Here is a 23,305-nt window from a genome sequence, read left to right on the forward strand (position 1 = left end):
CAGGCCCATTCTAATCAACATCTCCTCATGAGACAAATCCTCCATACCTGGCATTCTGTGGACTGCCTCCAATGCTAATATGTCTTTCTTTTGATAAGGGGCCCAAAACTGTTCACAGTATTCCAGTATTCAGTATTTCCTGTCTGACTTTTTTTGTATGATTTTTAGCTAAAATGTCCCTTCTCTTATATTGTGTTCCCTTTGAATTGGAATTCCCTCCCTAAGGGCATTGTGCTTCAAACTACAGCTGTGGACTGCAACGGTACAAGTAAGCATCTCACCACCAACTTCGCAAGGGCAATTAGGGATGGGCAATAAAAATTGGCTCAGCCAGCAACGTCCACATCCCATGAGTGAACAAAAAAAACTGAAATAAAGGCCAACATTGCCTTTGCTTTCCCTGTTAATTTTTTGTGATTTCATAGATGAGGACTCCCAAATCCCTTTGTTTTCCATCCCCTTACTCATGCATCTACCTGCCACATTGCTCATTAGTCCAACTTCAGCATCTGCAGTCATTGTTTTTACCTTACTGTACACACCAGTCAATAGTGTCTCAAAGAGGCTTTGAACCTTTAGAACTTGGAATACTGCAGTGACTGCTGTGAGAAGTGGGAGTGGCTTGGCCTTCAGCATTGATCCAATAGTTCACTGGAAGATTCCCATATCAGACCTGCCTCAAAAGTGTGTGCCAAACATATGGAGCTACAGAGCAAGGTCAGTAAGGAGCTAGAGTGGCAATCTGACTGAGACAGCAGTCCAAATATTCAGCCCAACATTTTTAGGCTGTATTTGATAATATTGTGATCCATTGATAAAGATTGTGGAACCTGAGATGAGATGTTGCAGAGTCACAATTTTTCTGGAATTTCAGGAATAGATAATTGAATCAATTTTTAAAATATCTGTTGACTCCTCTTGTTTTAAAATGGTGATATGGAGTATTAAAGACACATGAATGTCAAATTCAAAGTTTTTGAAAAAATCATCTATTTGCTTCAGATTATGAAGCTGATGAGAAAATCAAATTAAAAGGGGACAACAACATTCATTGCAGCAAGTGAGAGACAGTTTATAATTATAAGTGATAATGCAGCATCGACTTGCATTTTTATACAAAACAATGTTTGTTTTGGAAGGCTTTATTTTCCTATTGGGCCCAAGGTTCTAATGAATGAGAAAGTAAGACAACAAGTTAGAATCGGTTATCATCTTGCTAGGAATAATTATGCAGAAAAGTTTGAGTAGAGAAAAAAAAGGCTGTTTCTTTTAAGCAGCTGAATTGCTCTAAACTGGATTTCCCACTGGCACTGTTTTCAGCAGACCAGGTAAATAATTTTGTTTGTGATTAAATGTAAGAAATTTTGCCATTTTTTTCTTTCAAAACAAAGCTTATCTGATTCAGAAGTTGTATTGTAATGGGTTGGCATGTTCATTGGTATACTGTTATTTCAACTCGGTCTTTGCGTTTCGCCCAGAATGAACATTGAAAGTTTCCTCTAATTACAGGCTGTAAGTTGTGGTGTGAGATGGTGAGCTCAGGAGAAATGCTTCTGAAACTGTGTATTGAATTGTGACAGTATGTTGAGGCTTGAAAATTGTCATGACTGCTCAGTGAGAACAGAGAGTGGGAGACTGTTAGAAAGTGTTCTAAAAACTCAGTCAGAATTCATGATGGCCCTTACTGCTTCAGAGTTCGCACCCTCCAAATATCAGCTCATGTGGTCCTGACAACTTTGGGAAGCCTTGCGCTCGAGAAAGGAAGAACTTGAATTGTTCCAGATATTGAGTTCACAAACCTGTGTTGAAAATTGAGTACTGGTTCTAAATGAAAAGATTCCAATTTATCAAGCCATCTCACATTCTTCAAGGAATAATCTCCAAAGGGCAAATAAATTGCAATCTTAATTACTTTGCTACATTTATGTGAAGGTAAAATTTGAGACACTGGTTGTATCATGTTTTACCAGCCATTATCGACGGGCTTGTAAGTTATGAGTGAATCAAGGTTGAAACACAGTTGAGTCGATGGGTTTACACATATTGCAAGTTCATTCAGTTGTAAAATTGATATTTCTGATGATGTTGCTTAGATATCCATAAGTAGAATATTGGTTCAGAAATAAATTTGTGATCAGCTCTGCAATACCATTGAGTCCAAGCACTTCCTTTTCATGTACTCATCCAGATGCCTTTTAAATTTGTAATTGTACTAGGCTCCACCACCTCCTCTGGCAGCTTATTCCATACATGCATCACCCTCTGCATGAAAAAGTTGCCCCTTAGATCCCTTCTAAATCTTTCCACTTTCACCTTAAACTAATTCTCTCTAGTTTTGCAATCCCCTACCCTGGGGAAAAGACCTTGGCTATCCATGCCCCTCATGAGTTTCTAAACCCGTAAGGTCATTCCTCAGCTTCCAACACTCCAGGGAAAACAGCCCCAGCCTATTCAGCCCCTCTCTATAGCTCAAACGCTCCAACACTGGCAACATTCTTGTAAATCTTTTCTAAACACTTTCAAGTTTCACAACACCCTTCCTATAGCAGGCAGACCAGAATTGAATGCAGAATTCCAAAGTAGCTTAACTAATGCACTGTGTACCTGCAATACGAGTTCCCAACCCCTATACTCAATGCATTAATCAGTAAAAGCAAGCATGCCAAACACTTCCTGCACTATCCTAGCTACCCGTGACTTCACTTGCAATGAGCTGTGAACCTGCACCCCCAAGGTCTCTTTGTTCAGCAACACTCCCTAGAACCTTCATAACTCTGCATTAATTCAATTATTTGAAACTGTTCGCACCTGTTCATGCATGCTCGCACCTTTTCAGTTTTCTGGAAAAAATAGTGTAAATAAGCAACTAACAGCAGCATGAATAGTTATTAGAAGTCCATTAAATAAATTCTAATTCTTTATCAATTAATGCTCATTTTGGAAGTTTTATTTCACTCAAAATTCCTAGATCATGCAATTGCCTTAAAAATCCTGCACAATGTCATCATGTTGGTGTCAAGAAAAGGCTATATCTCAGAATTTTTACAGAGTATTTACACAACGCAGAGTGAAGTTGCACAATACCTCCGGCTTGCACTGAATACTAAACACGTGAAAGATAAATTGGGTATCCTGACTCAATCTGTCTATGCAGTGGAATAGACTGCACCTCTCAGGGCTCTCAATTTGCTTCACTCGAATGTCAGATTAAGTCCACATAACAGATTTTGGCATCATTTTAGCTATAAATGACACAAAGCAAAACAACTTCACAGTTGTGGTGTGAATTCATGCTAAGAATATATTGTTTGAGAGACACATTTAGGCAGATAATCTGAAAGACTGTGCATCCAAAAGAGCTAAGCATATTTTTAAATGAACAAGTCCAAACAAGACTAAGGTTGAAATATTTTTTATTGCAAGATCAGGAATTTTTCTAACATGATATTCTTAGATATGCACTGACCTCCTGACCTCCTCCTCCTCCTCCACCTCCATCAGCTCTACAAAGTCAGTCTTATCACCATTCCTCCCCCACCCCACCACTTCCAGTATTTCAACAACTAATACGTAAGTTTTCAAAGAACATGAGACAGAATCATTTTTTAATATCTTTATAATTTTCTTCTTGAATTGCTTACATGAGATTCCAATACATGAAGCTTCTCTTCTTGGAAATTCTGATGCAATCTTAGAGGTTTGGCAACTGACATGTAAATGATAAGCTGGACGAATTCACTGCAGAAGCTAATATGATTAAATACCTTTTTAACAAATGTATGGACAAATATACCTTTGGGATCAAGGTTGGTAATTATTGGGATAGGCACAAATTGAAATGACTGATTACCCTGCATAACACACAGCGCTAATGGGACAAGGGTAAATATTTTCCATGGGGCACTAAAAAGCAGAATTGAATATTGGAAAGATAATGGTTGCTAAATATTCTGGAGCTTTGATCGCTATCTTTGAGGATGAAAGAGTATTTTCTTAAAAGGTCAAATTATTGAGGAACTGCACATAATTGGATGGATTGCATCTAGTGAAAGGAAAAAGTAAACTTCATGGACTCCTGGAAGATATGTTGTCTCCCTGATGCCAGGGTCCAGGATGTCACCGATCGGGTTTACTGGATTCTGAAGTGGGAGGGTGAGCAGCCAGAAATCGTGGTACATATTGGCACCAGTGATATAGCCAGGAAAGGGACTGAGGATCTGAAACGTGACTACAGAGAGCTAGGTTGGAAGCTGAAGAGCAGGACAAGTAGAGTAGTGATCTTGGGTTTGCTACCGGTGCCACAAGATAGTGAGGTGAGTAACAGTCAGCAAATGCAGCATAACATGTGGCTGTGAGGCTGGTGCAGGAGGGAGGGTTTCAGATACCTAGACCATTGGGATGCCTTCTGGGGTAGGTGGGACCTGTACATGAAGGACAGCTTGCACCTGAACTGAAGGGACATAAACGTCCTGGGTTGGAGATTTGCTTGTGTGGTTCGGGAGGGTTTAAACTAGTTTGGCAGGGGGTGGGAATCAGAGCTACATATCTGAGAGGAGGGCAGTTGTAGGTAGGGCAGTGACAGGATATAGTGAATCTATCAGGAAGGTTTCTCATACAATGAAACAAAGGGATCGGTTAAAGTGTATCTGCTTTAACGCAAGGAGCATCAGAAATAAGAGTGACGAACTTAGAGCATGGATCAGTACTTGGGGTTATGATGTTGCAGCCATAACGGAGACGTGGGTTTCACAGGGGCAGGGATGGTTGCTTGATGTTCCAGGGTTTATAACATTTAAAAAGAACAGGGAGGGTGGAAAAAGAAGAGGGGGTGTAGCATTGCTAATCAGAGAGTGCATCACAGCTACAGAAACGAAGGTTGTTGAAGAAGGTTAATCTACTGATTCAGTATGGGTGGAAGTTAGGAACAGCAAGGGAGCAGCCACCTCATTCAGAGTTTTCTACATACCCCCTAATAGCAGTAGGGAGATAGAAGAACTCATAGGCTGGCAGATTTTGGTAAAATGCAGATATAACAGTGTTGTTGTTATGGGTGATTTCAACTTTCCCAATATCGACTGGAACCTCCTTAGTGCAGGTGGTTTGGATGAAGCCATTTTTGTCAGGTGTGTTCAGGAGGGTTTCCTTAATCAGTATGTAGCCAGGCCGACGAGGGGAGATGCCATTTTGGATTTGGTGCTCGGCAATGATTCAGGACAGGTGTCAGATCTCGCGGTGGGAGAACACTTTGGTGATCACAACTGCCTCACATTTACCATAGCCTTGGAGAGAGAAAGAAGCAGTTACACCAAGGGAAAATATTTAATTGGGGAAAAGGAAATTATGACATTACTAGACAAGGATTGGGAAGTACGGACTGGGAGCAATTGTACCACAGAAAGGGCACAGCAGACATGTGGAGACAGTTTAAGGAGCAGCTGTTGCAAGTGATGCGCGAGTTTGTTCCTCTGAGACAGGTAAGAAGGGATAAGATTAAGGAAGCTGAAAATGTGTTGCTGGAAAGCGCAGCAGGTCAGGCAGCATCCAAGGAGCAGGACAATTGACGTTTTGGGCATGAGCCCTTCTTCAGGAATGAAGAAAGTGTGTCCAGCAGGCTAAGATAAAAGGTAGGGAGGAGGGACTTGGGGGAGGGGCGTTGGAAATGCGATAGGTGGAAGGAGGTCAAGGTGAGGGTGATAGGCTGGAGTGGAAGTGGGGGCGGAGAGGTCAGGAAGAAAATTGCAGGTTAGGAAGGCGGTGCTGAGTTCAAGGGATTTGACTGAGACAAGGTGGGGGGAGGGGAAATGAGGAAACTGGAGAAACCTGAGTTCATCCCTTGTGGTTGGAGGGTTTCCAGGCGGAAGATGAGGCGTTCTTCCTCCAACCGTCGTGTTGCTATGGTCTGGCGATGGAGGAGTCCAAGGACCTACATGTCCTTGGTGGAGTGGGAGGGGGAGTTGAAGTGTTGAGACACGGGGTGGTTGGGTTGGTTGGTCCGGGTGTCCCAGAGGTGTTCTCTGAAATGTTCCGCAAGTAGGCGGCCTGTCTCCCCAATATAGAGGAGACCACATCGGGTGCAGCGGATGCAATAAATGATGTGTGTGGAGGTGAAGGTGAATTTGTAGTGGATATGGCAGGCTCCCTTGGGGCCTTGGAGGGAAGTAAGGGGAGAGGTGTGGGCGCAAGTTTTGCATTTCTTGCAGTTGCAGGGGAAGGTGCCGGGAGTGGAGGTTGGGTTGGTGGGCAGGGTGTGGATCTGACGAGGGAGTCATGGAGGGAGTGGTCTTTTCGGAATGCTGATAGGGGAGGAGAGGGAAATATATCCCTGGTAGTGGGGTCCATTTGGAGGTGGCGGAAATGATGGCGGATGATTCGCTGTATATGGAGGTTGGTGGGGTGGTAGGTGAGGACCAGTGGGGTTCTGTCCTGGTGGCAGTTGGAGGGGCAGGGCTCAAGGGTGGAGGAGCAGGAAGTGGAGGAGATGCGGTGGAGGGCATGATCGATGAGTTTTTTGCTTCGGTTTTCACTAATGAAAGGGACCTTGTTGTGAAATGAGAACTTAGAGGAGCTGGGATACAGTCTTGACCAGATCAAGATTGATGAAGTTGATGTGCTGGAAATTTTGGCAATCATTAAGATTAATAAGGCCCCAAGGCTAGACCAGATTAATCCTAGAAGTGAGAAAGGAGATTACTAAGCCCTTGGCAAAGATCTTTGCTTCCTCACTCTCCATGGGAGTTGTACCGAAGGATTGGAAAGAGGCAAATGTTGTTCCTTTTTTCAAGAAGGGTAATAGGGAAATCCCTGGCAATTACAGACCAGTCAGTCTTGCGTCTGTGGTCAGCAAAGTTTTGGAAAGAATTCTGTGGGATAGGATTTATGGCTATTTGGAAAAGCATAGCATGATAGAAGATAGTCAACATGGCTTTGTGAGGGGCAGGTCATGCCTCACAAATCTTATTGAGTTCTTTGAGGAGTTGACAAGACAGGTTGACGAAGGTTGTGGTGTATATGGACTTCAGCAAGGCACTTGATAAGGTTCCCCATGGTAGGCTCATTCATAAAGTCAGGAAGTATGGGATACAGGGAGATTTGGCTATCTGGATTCAGACTTGGTTGGCTGACAGAAGGCAGACAGTGGTTGTCGATGGGAAATATTCTGCCTGGAGGTCAGGCTTCAGTGGGGTCCCACAGGGCGCTGTTCTTGGGCCTCTGCTCTTTGTAGTTTTTATAAATGACTTGGATGAGGAGATTGAGGGGTGGGTTAGTAAATTTGCAGATGACACAAAAGTTGGAGGTGTTGTCGATAGTATAGAGGGCTATTGCAGGCTGCAGCGTGACATAGACAGGATGCAGAGCTGGGCTGAGAAATGGCAGATGGAGTTCAACTGGATAAATGTGAAGTGATGCATTTTGGAAGGTCGAACTCGAATGCTGAATATAGGATTAAAGACAGGATTCTTGGCAGTGTGGAGGAACAGAGGGATCTTGCTGTTCAAGTACATAGACCCCTCAAAGTTGCCACCCAAGTGGATAGGGTTGTTAAGAAAGCATATGGTGTTTTGGCTTTCATTAACAGGGGGATCGAGTTTAAGAGCCACAAAGTTTTGCTGCAGCTCTACAAGTCCCTGGTGAGACCTCACTTGGAATATTGTGTCCAGTTCTGGTCACCCTACTATAGGAAATATACAGAGGCTTTGGAGTGGGTGCAAAGAAGGTTTACCAGAATGCTGCCTGGATTGGAAGGCTTGCCTTATGAGGAGAGGTTGACTAACCCCGGATTTTTCTCTCTGGAGAGAGAATGAGGAAGAGAGGTGACCTGTTCGAGGTATACAAGGTAATAAAAGGCATGGGTAGAGTCAATAGCCAGAGACTTTTCCCTAGGGCAGGATTGACTGGCACGAGGGGTCATAGTTTTAAGATATTAGGAGAAGGGTATACAGGGGATATCATAGGAAGGTTCTTTATGCAGTGAGTTGTGAATGCATGGAATACGTTGCCAGTGGTGGTAGTGGAAGCAGAGTCATTAGGGCCATTTAAGTGACTGCTGGACATGCACATGGATAGCAATGAATTGAGGGGTGTGTAGGTTGTTATTTTATTTTACATCAGGATTAATCCTCGGCACAACATGGTGGGTCAAAGCGCCTATTCTGTGCTGTACTTTTCTATGTTCTGTGTTCTCCCTCTCTTTTGTTATATATCGGATTTTAAACTTTGCAACGTGCTAGTATATAAATTCCTACCTTCTTCTTCTAAAATAATGACCATTTGTAGCACCAGGTGATATTGGTGACACAGTCATCGTACTGTTTGTCATTACAACATTCTCTGTAAGCAAGCATGGTAAGGTAGTTTGTAAGGAATGTTACTATGGCTACAAACCTTCTCAAACTGCAATAGCTTTTAACAAATATTATATTTGTGCTTTGAAGGCTTCTGGCTGAACCTTCAGAAATTTTAAATCATTAACAAACTAGTGTTAGAGCATTTAACAGAATGCAGACTTCCTGTAGGGAGTGATTTGTATTTGGAAGGCTTTCAGTGAGTGTTGTGTCATGAATGAGTAATGGTGAGCTGCAAGCATTGCTTATTTGTCTTATTTCACCACTGGTCATGACATATTGCATTTATATTACATGTCCAAATTATAATTTTAAGCTAATTTATATTCTTAAGATGTCATTGGAACAGTAGGACAAAAAGTTGCTGCTGCTCACTGATAATAGCGAAATTTAATTTCTCAGCATTGGGCTATCAACAGTTCACATTGTGTTTCTGCCTGATAGTAATGTAAATAGACAAAACCTTAAAGAAAAAATACTAGGGTATGTTAATATGAGAGAAGCAGTGCAAGTGAGCATATTTGATGAGATTGGAAAAGCAGAGGGAATGCAAATAGATAGGCTTATTTAATGTCCTTCTAGTATTGATAATTCTTTTCCACAACAACACTCCTTTAGGATGTCTGTGCACCATTTCCATTAGATTTTTTTTATTTAACCTATTTTTCTAATCAACCTGTTCAGAGATGTTATTGCACACCTCTGGATCAGGTGGGACTTGAATTTGGGCCCCCTGGTCCCGTGTAGGGACACTACTACTGCTTTTTATGAAAACTATCAATGTAAACCTGACACACTATAACTCTATCCTATCATTAGTCATGCGGTCTGGCTTCTCAGTTTTGCTTCTCCCAGAATTTACTTGAAATGACGAACTCACTCCTCTGATCCAACTTATCCATTTCCCTATTTCCTAGAATGTGGTAGGTTTTGCTATTTAATCATAACAAAAAGCAAAGTCTATTAAATTAAAGACAGAACATATAGGTTTAAAGAATGATTTAATAGACCTGTGTTTTGAATATTGGAAGCGTGAAGATGGCTCAATTAGAGTTGACAGGGCTTAGGCAGTACTTACAGAGCAGTTGAACATGATGAATGAAAAGAATAGATTTAATGGGTAAAGTGACCATTTCTAATTCAATACTTTTGTATATCTTTTAACATTCCATGTGGGAACAGGCACAGATGTATATGTTCTGAGAAAATTCTGATTTTAAGCTGTGTGCCCCAACTTAAAATTAACCTCCTCTTTTCCAACTTTAATCCAAAATGTTAACCTCAGGTTAAAATGTGAACTATTTTTTATTTATTTGTGGAGCATGGGTGTTGCTGGCTGGTCAGCATTTGTTGCCTGTCCTAGTTGTCCTTGTGAAGCTGCTGGCAAGCTGACTGCTCGAACTGCTCCAATCCTCCGGCTTAAGGTTGACTCACATTGTCCTTTGGGGGGGGATTTCCAGATTTTGACCCAGCAACTGCAACAGTAAGACAATAAATTTCCAAGTCATGATGGTGAGTGGTTTGGATGAGAACTTGCAGATGGTGGTGTTCCTATGTATCTACAGCCCTTGTCCTTCTAAATAGAAGTAGTCATGGGTCTGGAAGATGCTAAGGATCCTTGGTGAATTTCTGCAGTGCGTCTTGTAGATAGTACATACTGCTGCTGAGCATTGGTGGTGGAGCGAGTGGATTTTTTAAAAAATATGGAATTCCCACAGCATGGAAACATGCCATTGGGCACAACTAGTTCACACCAACCTCCAAAGAGCATCCTATCCAGACCCATCCCCCTACCCTATCCCTGCACTACATTTCCCATGCTTAATCCAACTAACCTACACATGCCTGAACATTAGCTTGGCCAATCCACTTAACTTGCACATCTTTGGACTGCAGGAGGAAACTGGAACACCTGGTGGAAACCCACACAGACATGGAGAGAATGTGCAAACTATATACAGGCATTGCCCGAAGTTGGAATTGAACTCAAATCCCTGGCGCTATGAGACAACAGTGCTAACCATTGAGCCACCTTTTGTGGACATTGCGCCAGTCAAGCTTTGTCTTGGCTGTTGTCAAGCCTCTTGAGTACTATTGGAAATGCATCTAAGCAAGTGGGGAGTATTTTATCACAGTCCTGACTTGTGCCTTGTAGGTTGTAGACCAGTCTTTGGGGAGCGAGAAGACAAGTTACACGCCACAGTGTTCCCAGCCTCTGACCTGCTCTTGTATCATGCAATTAGATCTCTATGTGATGCAGATTTAAGTACAATCAAGGTGTCTGTAAGGCAGCTAGGGATGGACAGTAAAATTGCTGGCCAGCCAGTGACACCTTCATTCCACAAGTGAACAAAAAACAGTTGAAATTTTAATCTGTGGTTAACATTTTGGATTGCAGCTAGCAATGGCTGGAAAACAGATGGTTAATTTTAAGCTGAGGTACACAGCAGTTTGGAAGAAATCTGAGTTTCAAATATTTTCTCAGAACATATGCATCTGTGCATGTTCCCACACAGAATGTTAAAAAAAGTAAGTGTTGAATTAGGAAGTGTCACTTTACTCATTAAATCTATCCCTTCCATTCATTACATTTAACTGTATAGCCAAGTCCTGACACTGAGTCGGTAAATAGATGTTGTAATATATACATAATATATACATCTTCAATGACTTTCAGCTGTCCTCCTTAAATATAGAACTGCAAACAGTCAAACTTAGGAAAGACTCATGGGCGTCGAAAAGTGTGGCGCTGGAAAGCACAACAGATCAGGCAGCATCTGAGGAGCAGGAGAATCAATACATCAAGCATCAAGCATCAGGAATGTGGTGGAGTGGGGAAAGGGGGCTGGGAGATAAATAGAAGGGTGGGGGTGGGAGGGGAAGGTAGCTGGCAAGGCAATAGGTAGATGTAGCTGGGGTGGGTGATAGTGATGGGTCTTTACGGATAGTGGAATGAATAGGTGGTAAGGAAAATGGATAGATAGGACAGTTCAAGAGGGTGGTGCTGAGATGAAGGGTTCAATCTGGGATGAGGTGGAGTGGGAGGGGAGATTTGGAAACTAGTGTAGTTGTTTTTGTTGCCGTGCGGTTGAAGGGTCTTGAGGCGGAAGATGAAGTGTTCTTCCAGTCGCTGTGGATTGGGTTTGGTTGTGGAGGAAGCCCAGGACTTGCATGTCCTTGGTAGAGTGGGAGGGGGAGATAAAGTGTTCAGCCACAGGGTGATGGGGTTGTTTGGTGGGTATGTCCCAGAGATGTTCCCTGAAGCATTCCGTGAGCTGGCATCCTTTCTCCCTGTTGTAGAACAGATCACATTGACAGCAATGGACACAATAGGTGAGGTGTTTGGATGTGCAGGAAAATTTCTGCCGATGTGAAAAAGATCCTTTGGGGCCTTGGACAGAGGTGTGTGGGGAAATGTGGGTGCAGTTTCTACATCTCTTGTGGCTTCAAGAGAAGGTACAGGGAGTGGAGGATGGGTTGGTGGAGAGGCGTGGACCTATCGAGGAAGTCATAGTGGGAATGGTCTCATATAAAGCCATAAAGTGAGAGAAGACCAGTTATAACTTCATTCATGTACACAAAGCATTGTTATTTTGCTTTGGCACTCAACTTGTTTCAATATGATTTTGTTTTGCTCATAGGTACACATCTACGATGAAGTATTGGTTTTAAAACAGTGTGTGACTTGCTCAGTCATTTTAAAGGTCAGTTTAGCCACACCATAATGTTGATCTGAAGTCCCTTGTGATCTAGGCTTGTTAAGGACAGTAGATTTCCTCCCCTGATGGCCAAGAGCAAAAAAAGATAGACTTTTAAAACCACCCAGTAGTTCCAAGTCAGCATTACCTTGCATTTTGTTTCAGGTTTATCAGTTTATTAAATTAACATTACCCTATCTGTCAATATATTACTCAAATTCATATCTCCAGAGTAGTCTCAGGCCCTGGGTGAAATAATTTGCCTTTTTTGGCTAAATGCAAGCCACGATGTGTTTGTTATTGGAATTCTCACAACGAGGCCAAGTGAGTCCTCTTGCAGAATCTTCTCAAACTCATCACATCAATTGCTGTTCCCAGCCTCATCTTATTATGTGTCATTCCCAGAGCAGCTCTTGAGTCACTGGACATCTTAGAAATGACTGGTATTCCTGGCACAAATTGCATCTTCAAATCACGGTGGTACAACCAGGAAAGCATTGTCGGTCAGAGCTGCCTCGCAAGGTTCCTGACATTTGCCCTCAGCATGGGAAGAAAGGCGGACCTGCTTTCATGACCGGCTGGATAGGCTGGTGCCAATATGGGACTTCCTCTTCCCCAGAAACAGTAGTGGAAGCCAAGACACCAGTCTATGTCAGCCCAGTCCAAGATTGCCTCCCAAGTTAGAACAGTCTCAGCCATCTGGAGGAATACCCAGCACTTAAGAAAGAAGATCAATGATCTTCTCCACTTTGTCAGGCTAAGTCCCGCCACCTTCTTTGCGACACCTCACACTCACTCCATCTCATCTACAGTACCGAGCTCCCAGCTGGGCACTATGCTCTACCACTCTCATTACTGTCGATACCTTCCCCACCCAGCCTCACTCACCACAACCCAGGACATCTCTAACCCTGCATGGCCTTCTATTCTTTCCCCCAGGACTCCTCCCTATCTAGACTAATACTAATAGGTGGGTCACCCACTTTTATCTTATGTAATGTCAGCCTCCCTCTCATTCAAACTGTCCATAATCTTGCAGAAAAGTCAAGACGGGTAGTGTGCTGACCATAATTCAGCAACTCATCTCTTATGAGGAGAGCATCCTGACTCTGACTTTTCTGAGCAAGGCATGGACTTGTACCAGAGATTTTCCTTGATTTACTGTGCTGGGAACCCCTGAGCGAACTCTATTCCTTTGATTTGATTCAGGTTTGCAGACAATCAGGACAAGCTTTCTGGCTTTGTGTCTGTGCTAAATGGCTCAACAAGACAGTAGTAACATAAGCCTGATACCTCTGACTGTGGACCCAAAGTGCAAAAAAGGCAAGGTTTTGCAAGGTAGGAAAGCTGTGGAAATCCAGGTAGGCTCAAAACGAGAGAGCGATATTACAGAGAGCCCAGATAGGAACCTGTTCCAATCTAGATGTTGGGTACACATCCCTCAGAGCAAAGTACCCTTGCAACAGCAAAATAATGAGAGCTGCCAGTACAGCCCAAGGTGTGCCAGTGAAATGCAGGACTGGGAAGTGGAACAGAGATGTGTCATAAGGGTTCTTTGAGCTGGCGCAAATCAGATGCCCAAGTTCATGGATTGTGATTGTGGTTAGTACCCATGAAATATATGCTGAGGTGTTCATCCCTGGTGTCAAATATGGAGGTCGTTTAGAGCGATTGGGGATCTGAAACTGCCAAGCACCCGCAGTAGTTTCTTTGTTGGGTTTTTCTGCCATCCAGTTTATTGGGTGAATTTGATAAGATTGCACCTGGAATATTAGTAAGACAAGTTGAGCCATCAGAAAGAATCCTAACAAACGTTACTCATTGTCAATCATCATCTTGCCACTGCCTGGCAAGAATCTCACCATGCCACTTATGAAAAAGTGTAAAAGATGAGGTGAGATGATCTCAATGTCAAGATAGTCCTTACCACACTTTAAAGCTCACATCATTCAAATTCCTATAAGCTTCCATCCAAAGTTCAGTAACATTACTCTTATACCCCTGTCCAACAAACATTTGAGTCTTTTCAACTTGATTATTTCAGAAATTTTATTCATTATGTGGATTGGAACATATTTTAGATACTATGTAATATTGAGCACAACTGTGAACAAAATTTTAAAAGGATATACACATTTCTACACCTTTGCTTGTCAGAACATGCATGTTTGCAGAGTTTGAGCAATTGCCAGTAGGACTGTATATGACATTATAACGTCTTGCCTTAAGGTATTGAAGATTTATCAATGCGTTATATTTTTCAATTTTGTTGTCCAAATCTGTTCTGAAGTTATACAGTAATTTTAAAAATATAACAATAAACAGAAACTTGATGACAGGTTTTATTTGAACTTTGATGGTAGAAGGGGATATTGAGAATATGGTTAGCAAACCATGTGGGATTTTGAGTTCCATAAATAGAGGCACAAAATACAAAAGTCGTGAAATAATAATGAATTTTATATACCAACTAGAGTATTGCATCCAGATCTGGTCATCGCACTTTAGAAAAGATGTGAATGTCTTTGAGAGATTGCAGAGCCGATCTAGTTAACAACCAATTTAGATAATCAGTCAAGTTTGTAATGTGGTTTCATTTATGCTTGCTAAGAGCTTCGGACATTCATACATAATGACAAAATCTCTGAAATCATAAGGAACATGGTTTAAACATTGTAAGCTTATTTAAATGATCCAGAAGCTTGGGGATCCTCTAATGCCTCTTTGTTTTCTCCATGGTAATGCCTCAGCCAATTAGAGTTGATTTGCCCACCAACCAGCACCTTTCGCTCCTGCAGTATAAACTGTTATGATGCTTTGAAACTTAGCATTATTGTGGTTACTCTGATGAGTGCAAGACAAAAATACTTTGACAACACACTCTCTTATCAGCAATATTCAACTGAAAACCTTCTGTTTAAGGTTCTGGTCTATCCACAGTGCAACTGAGCAGGATTTAAATTCAGGAAATCTGGGTAAAACTTAAGATGGAACATGTTATGCCTGAATTTTGTCTACTTTTATATGTGATGAGTGATCATTAAGGAATCCTCAAATCCTGCCTCATCACTTTTTATCTAATATAAAAAAATGTATGCCTTTTTAAAGAATGGTCAATATTGAACTTTAATTCAATGACACCAAAACAACTAAACTGGTTATTCTTCTCATTGCTGTCTGTAGGGCCTTCCTGTCAGTAGATTGTTCTGTAGTAACTGACTTCAAAGAATAAAACTAATTGAGCATTTTGTTCTACAGATCTGAAAGGTGCAATATAAGTGCAAGTCTGTCCTTATTCTTAATATATAGTTGTTCGCTTCAGGTTTCTATTTATAACCGAGCAGGGGCCATTGGATTTGAAATGGTAACTCTGTTTTCGTCTCTACAGATGCAAACAGATCTATTGAGTTTCTCCAGCACTTTCTGTTAGTTATGTTATTAGTTGTGTTATGAAGATGTGGATGTACTTTAAGAGAGTTAAAAGCAGCAGAACTACCAGACAGAGCACCAAATGTTCTCAATAAGGCAACAATATAACACTTGGATGAACAATTCGATTAGCTCATTGCCTGGAGACAAAAACAAATTCAAATTTGGCCAATCAGTTTAAATTATACCCCCAAAAATATTAAACTCTAATCCAGTTTGAATTTAATATATTGGCAATCTTAAAAACCAATGACACAATCTGATGCTTTGGGGTATAAAATTGGGGAAAATTGAACAGTTGAGAGGAAAACTGCCAAGCCCAGAATGTAAACAAACTGCTTGAAAAATAGCTCGCTTAAAAGTACATTTTTGATCAGTAACCTTAAGGTATTGAGGTTCCTAAGATGAAAAGAAGTCACAGGAAGATCCAAATAGAAGCATGAAAGCTGCCTGGTTTTGAAATAAGAAGTATTGTTTTGTAAATCTTAATTGGGAGTTTTATCAGACTAGTATTATAGAAGGGAAGTTAAAAGATAGGTTAAAGGAAGAAATTGTAAATAGTGGTTAATTAATTATTCTCTGTTATACTTTAAGAAATAAAGTTGTTAATTGCAGATTACTGCACGGAATAAATCCATTCTGTGTTGCTGGTTTTAAATTTAGTAGGAGGGTTTACCCCATGTCATAACAGTTGCTTTGCTATGTGACCTTTGTTTTTGTAATATTTTCTATGTTGATGAGAACTGATTATGAAAGACCAGTTAAATCTTTTATGTGGAGTTACTGTACATGAAGTAATTATTCGCCCTTGCACATTTCCTCATTTCTGGAGTTTAGAAGAAATAAATTTGGATTTTAGGAACTACAGGTCTACTTCTGGTCAGAAAATAATGGTCTGTGCTATAACTTGAACATGTACATTAATGGGTGGCATGGTGTACATTTGTACATTTGTGGGTGGCACGGTGGTAGTGGGCGGCACAGTGGTTAGCACTGCTGCCTCACAGCGCCTTTGACCCGGGTTCAATTCCCGCCTCAGGCGACTCTCTGTGTGGAGTTTGCACATTCTCCCCGTGTTTGCGTGGGTTTCCTCCGGGTGCTCCGGTTTCCTCCCACAATCCAAAGATGTGCAGGTCAGGTGAATTGGCCATGCTAAATTGCCCGTAGTGTTAGGTAAGGGGTAAATGTAGGGGTATGGGTGGGTTGCGCTTCAGTGGGTCGGTGTGGACTTGTTGGGCCGAAGGGCCTGTTTCCGCACTGTAATGTAATCTAATCTAATTAATGCTTGAATGCCATTTTGAGGAGAGAGCTTCCAAAGGGACAGTGCCTTTTTCAGATTTGTTGGCTCGGGTACATGCTAAATCTTGTTCACAGACTTCCTACAGTGCAGCATTGAATCCACACTGACTCTCCAAAGAGCATCCCACCCAGACTCACACCTCACCCTATCTCTGTAGGCTAATCCATGTAGCCTGCACATTCCTGGACACTATGCGTACCTTAGCATGACCATCCACCTAACCAGCACACCTTTGGTCTGTGGTTGGAAACTGGAGCACCCAAAGGAAATCCACAGAGACACAGGGAGAATGTGCAATCTCCACATAGACAGTTTCCCAAGGCTGAAATCAAACCTGGGTCCCTAAGTGCTGTGAGGCAGCAGTGCTAATCACTGAACCTCTGTAGTCTTTGTTTCTCCTTCAACCAAAACTGACTGGTCAAACGTCTCAATGCTGTTGGGCCTTGTTGTACACAAAATGACTGCTACATTCATCCAAATAAAAGAACAACATGTCAAAATAATTCACTATCATTGCAGAATTTGTGACATTTCTGAGCAATTTTTATAATGAATTATATAACTGCAAATTCTTTCTGAAGTTCTAACTTACACACGAAAACTGAAGTTATAACCTTTTTTTAAGAATCACACCTGTAGTAGGCTGAGGAAATAAGTTAATTGCATGTCATATAATGACAGTAGGCTATGAAAGCAGCGACTGTGGATTCCGTAGATCTGAAAAGAAGATAATTCTGGGAAAATTCAGTCAGTCCAGGCAACATCTTTGGAGAGGGAAACCTCTGAAAATGGTTTAAACTTCTCATTATTTAGTGGCAACAATACAATCAATTAGATAATTCAAATTTAATTATTTTAGTTTTTTATTAAAAGAAATTTGCTTGCTGCTACTTTGAAGAGGCAATTTGAGAAAGAAACAAAAGTCTTTGAAAATCAGGGTTCACTGTATTAATATATATTTATACAATAAATAATTATCAATTTTTCTTCTTTTATATTTTTAATGTAATAATTTAGTACAATTTATGATGGAGACTTAGATTAAAGGCTGAGATGTCCTACCAGATGAAGACAGAACAAAATAGTGACCATTTTGATAGCACCTTATCATGTCCTCAGTTTGTTCCAAATGGTTTTTAAATGAATTGATGAAATTACTGTGCAGACACATGCTCAGTAAATGCCCATATAGGTAAACTGCTTTTAGTGGTATTAGCTGAAAGAGGAATATCAGCAAGAGTGCAAGCATATGTTACTCCGTTTTTCACAAATTATTCTGCTGGATCTTTTGTTTCCCTGAGCAGGGAGACAGGAATTTGATTTAATGACTTATCCAAAGAAAAGCATTCCCAACAGTTCAGCAGTGACGTTTCTGCCTTTGTGCTCAGGTTTACAGTGGGGCTTGAATCCACAGCCTGACTCAGAAGGCAAAAGTGTTAGCTGCTGAAATGAGGTGACACACTATTACCAACTGAGCCAAATTGGTGCTCACTGATTGCTTTTACCATAATTTGAAGTTCCAGCCTTTTACAAGCTCATACTGCCACCTCCAAATGCTATCAGCAGGGAATGTCACTGAAGAAAACTTGTACCAAGCTTCTATGCCATTGTTCACTCAACAGGAGGCAGATCAAGGCAGGCAGAAGTAGCAGTCTCTAATTTGACTTTCTCAGGGACAGAAAGTAAGTTATGAGCATTGTGCAGCATCCTTTACCAGCATTTGGGATGAAACTCAATAAGCCAGATTGCTTATATTGGTTTCCATTTATACTGAATTGTGCAATCACATAAATGTGGAGAAAGCACTTCGTGCTTTATTATCAGTCCATACCACTTAAGTACACTTTAAAATGCTTTAAGTCATTACTTTTTCTTTCTTCCCTCACTCTATTGTATTTCAATTTTCAAATATAATTATGCATGGAATTTGTAAAATTCATCAGTTAATATGAAAAACAAGTTTTATTAAACAGGTTTTTGTAAATACTACTTTTGCACTTATATTTGACTAGGATTTTATTTTTTTAAAAAAGCAACTTATTCATTCGATAAAATTATCAGAAATGTCAATGGTCAAAATGTTTTCTTGCTCCTAAGGTGATTCTGGGTTTTCTTCTTTTAGTAACCAAATTTTATATCACCCATATATGGAAAAAAAGGAGCATAACACCAATGCAATCAAATCAGTAATTATCTTAGTTCATACACTTTTCATGCTTGTATACCAAAGCCTATCAAATTTAACAATATAAAAAGTTTTAAAGGCTTTGAGAATTTTCTCATATATAGCAGTGTCCTAGCAACAATTTGGAGTGGTAATTCCACAATATTCCTGCTTTTGACAAAATCTTTTGAACAGTATTGAAACAAATTAAACCAATTGATAAATAGGAGCAATGAATTTCATTTTGAAAGAATGGTAAAATAGGTTTGTGGTAAGATATTTTGTTAACTAATACACTATTCTGTTTTAATAACAGGCAAAATGATAAAGAGACCTTTTCTGGCAAGTTATTGTTTGTAATTAATAAATCTGAATGATTCACTGGGCTGTCAGTAAACTGGATTTCCTATTCATTGCAGTGAATTAGAAGCAGGAACGTATCATTATGAAGTGCCAGCCCAGATCTATTACTGCAACAGTGGCATTCTTTCTTTTTTTGTTTTTTTAGTTCTTTTGTATCTCTGTAATTGGATAAATTTCACAGTTCTAAATATCTTCTTCTCATGTCGTAATGTATAAAATATGGCAGCTGTTAAGCTGCTATGGAGATGTTAGAAAATCCAATAGAAGTGCTGAAATAAGCTTTAGAAGATGTTGCACAGTAAAATAACTGCCTCGGGCAGATATTGTTCATCAGCACCACAGGTAATTCTATCATTCCTGAAGAATGATGGTAATAGTACAGTACTGGCTATTAAACAAACAGGAACTATTTTACTAAAGTATACAACTAATTATATCGTAAAGGTAATAATTTATGATCAGGTTTTAGTCAGCTTTGTGAATCAAAGTGAAAATTCCATTTCAAAATTCAACATGATATATTTTACTTAAAATTTGTTGTTGTTTTTTTAAATGCAATCACTCAGGGGAATTTGGATGGCGCTGTGTAATTACACACTTCTCTTTGACCTCTGATATCTGGATTTTAATTTAAATCAATTTCAAGAATGGATGTCTCCTCTCTCTGGTAACTGCAGGGACACAAAGTGAAGACTATATTGTATGTGTACATTTATATATTTTTTATATATATATAAAACCATAAAGGTGTACAACATCTTATATATATGTTATATTTATCTATGTGTGTGTATGTGTAGTGGAGTTAATACAACCTTGCTCACCAACTAGCTTATTATCCCTAACCACAACCTTTCAGTTCTGCCACCTAAAGCAAAAAATAACTTCAATTGACATCTGCCACCTAAAGCAAAAATAACTTTAATTTTGGAATAGGAACCAGCCATGATAAAATGTCTCTGTTTCTTTCTGAACGTACACATGGAAAAGCATAATTTGCCTGTACAGGCAGCTTGCCAATTCATTGCAAGCAAATCCTGACTACTAAATGGTTTGTACCTCTCATAGATAGCATTAGGTGGGTATTCTGATTGCTCAATCCATTGACATACACTGAAAATTGAGTCAATGTGTAATAAACCAAAATGTTTATGCAGCTAATAAACACATTGTGTAAGGAAAAAAATAAGCTTACAGTACATGCTAAACTGACTATTGATACTGTTCATTGACTGGCTTCATTTGTTATTATGATGGCAAACTGATAATATCACTCAACTTATTATCTTGGAGCTCAATAAAGCACATCAATAATATGAAGACTGTGTTTCACATGACAGTTCAGATCAGAGTTAGTTCTTGCTGATATTTATTCACATCATCATGTTAAGAAGTCACTTTAGTTATTAAGTACACAGTACACGGAAGCAGGACTAAAATATATATTCAGCATGTATCTGCAAATACTTCCCATGCATTCTTCTCTGCACCATTTCAGAGCTGATGCATGACAAATGGAACTGGCTTCTGGTAGTTTCTAAGCTTAGGTCACTACTTCAATGGCTTGTTTGAATGTATGCTTTATGAACAGAGGTGATACTGTAAGACTTTTGCAGAAACATTTTGTTTTCTTTCTACAGTGCTCATTGTGGTTGCCCTAGCTGTGTGTTGGACTCCATTGCAAATACGTCGTATCATGGCAGCATCCAAAGAAAAGTCACAGTGGACAACGGTATATTTCAGAGCTTTTATAACCCTATTGCCTGTTTCAGATACTTTATTTTATCTCAGCTCAGTATTAAATCCATTGTTGTATAATCTGTCCTCTAAGCAGTTCAGGGCAGTTTTCATGCAGGTACTACACTGTAAGCCTATAGAGCATGTAAACATGCAGACACTAAAGAGAACCCATGCCACTAAGGGCAGCACCCCCCACTCCAGAAGGTCATTACTCCATGCCACACTCAAATACAACTCTTCACGGCAGAAAAGCAATAAGGATCTTTCGAACACAGGTGTTGAACTTGAGCCATTGTCACATCAAAACTGCAAGACCCGAACAACAAAGCCAGATGGATTTAACTCTGCCAACTCAGTTTCAGGGCCCAGCTTATTGAACATTAACCCAAAGCTTCCCTCCACAGAAATCATATCTGAGCTACACCTAACGCAGCAGCCAAATGGAGTCAATGAAACTGAGATATGAAGCTCTTATAAAATGTAAATATATCAAGCAAAAACCAGACAGAAATTTTTCAAAGTGCTGTCAGTGATTTTTCCAAAAGTCATTTTTATAATACCATGTAAAATTTCAATAAAGCAACCACAGAATTGGCAATTGTCTCTGTGTCAAGAATATGGTCTTTTAATGCTTTTAGATGGTGATTCTCAGTTATTAGTAATGTAAGCTGTTACACAGCATGTGAAATGTGGACAGCAAAGCAAGGTAGGAAATGTCAAAACTCCTACATCAATAGTGACACTTGCGTTTCCTTCATTTTATATGTTTATGTTGGAAGAATTGCTGATGTGAGTATTCCAACTGCAGCTAAAAGTTTTAGGCTTGCTCTTGAAGACATCGCTGAGCTTCCTCTTCTTCTGGGACGGGGTCCATTACAGAGTGGAGTGTTGCAACAGCTGATGCACACAGATCCCACCTTTCCTGGAGAACAAAATGATTGATAGCCTGCAGATGTAATGAGGCAAGATGTAGAAGCAGCGCAAGACTTCCGATACATAACTCCTGTAAGTAGAAAAACAGCAATGTTAAGATGAATTTCAGTTTTACACTATTATTCTGTATTCTATCATTCACTGTTATATAAAGATAAATGAGTTTGAAAATCTTTAGCGCATCTGCCACATTCCTGCTGTCACTCAGTGTGGCAAATGAGTTGGATAATAAGTTAGAATCTGATCTGGACTGGGAGTTTCTGGAAGACTTATTAAGCTTTGAGCCTCCATCCAGCCCTTATAAGGACACTGTAATGGAGAATTTGGTCACTGGAAAAGGATCCCTAAGTTTTGAAAGGATTTGTATATCTTCTTAACCTGGTACATAAAGTAGGAAAAGACATTCTAGCCTTAGTGTTGAAAAGGGACCTGGACCTTCCTGGACCTTGAAGTCGTATTGAATTTGAAGGGGAATCTTCAGCCTGTCTTTTAAGGAGACAAATGTGTAAGTGAAGAGATCGGTCTGGAAAGGAGTATCATTGCATTTAAACAGTAGCAGCGCCATGAGAACACATCAAATATTAACCAGATAATCTGTAGGTCTTTGTAATTCAATTTATCAGTCTTTTGGGACTGTTTTCAGTTAAAACTTACGGCAAGATTTTTTTTCACTTTATTGTTGCAAAACCTGTAGGCTACGGCTATCCGTAGGATGGAATACTTGGTGACTAGACTTTAGCTGTTTTGAAGCCTTCCCTACTGCAAGTTTAGCTTTGAGGACCTCTGCTGTTCTTGCAAACTTATGGCAAAGGAATGGGAGCAGCTCCAAAGAAATTCCCAGGCCGAAGGGTAACAAATATGTAGCAATGCATTTAGCAATTATTACAGGAGACTCTGAATACTGAAATATACGATTTATTGTCTTGACGGATGTGCAGAATAGCTCCCTCAAGAAACATTTTTATTTTAAATGCTTTACTTGAGACATTTCACAGAAATTGGAGCTACATTAATTCTGCTAACCAAAACATATTTTTGAAATATTGTGGATATTTTAAATATGAACATAAATGTGTGAACATCAATATGACTGTATATATGTACTTCATTCTCTTAATAGAGCGTTAACTTGTGAACAGAAGCACTTTACTCTTTAGATGCGCATGAAAATTAATTGGCAGCATAGTCTACATTCATAAATCAAACATGCCTGATTATCACATTTGTCCCTATTCTGAACCTCATGGCAATCCTAAAGAGAGATGAACTATCGCAGGGCTCAGGGATTCATTGAGTTCAATAACAATATGTAGATGAAACTGGAATAGGGCAAGGC

General features: G+C 40.1%; 2 protein-coding genes across 4 annotated transcripts in view; one reads left to right on the forward strand and one right to left on the reverse strand.

The window, feature by feature from the left end:
- The window catches only part of gpr39 (G protein-coupled receptor 39), a 136,466-nt gene extending 114,964 nt beyond the window's left edge, over positions 1-21,502 (forward strand). For both annotated transcript variants that reach the window (XM_072579637.1, XM_072579638.1), the window contains one exon: positions 20,937-21,502. In XM_072579637.1, coding sequence (XP_072435738.1) covers positions 20,937-21,502 — 566 coding nt within the window. The remainder of the gene's footprint in view (positions 1-20,936) is intronic.
- Positions 21,503-21,593: 91 nt separating this feature from the next.
- LOC140482338 (ly6/PLAUR domain-containing protein 1-like) overlaps positions 21,594-23,305 on the reverse strand; it is a 54,543-nt gene continuing 52,831 nt past the window's right edge. For both annotated transcript variants that reach the window (XM_072579639.1, XM_072579640.1), the window contains exon 4: positions 21,594-22,039. In XM_072579639.1, coding sequence (XP_072435740.1) covers positions 21,804-22,039 — 236 coding nt within the window. In that variant the 3' untranslated portion in view covers positions 21,594-21,803. The remainder of the gene's footprint in view (positions 22,040-23,305) is intronic.

Source organism: Chiloscyllium punctatum, chromosome 10 (assembly GCF_047496795.1).
Source record: "Chiloscyllium punctatum isolate Juve2018m chromosome 10, sChiPun1.3, whole genome shotgun sequence".
NCBI lineage: Eukaryota > Metazoa > Chordata > Chondrichthyes > Orectolobiformes > Hemiscylliidae > Chiloscyllium > Chiloscyllium punctatum.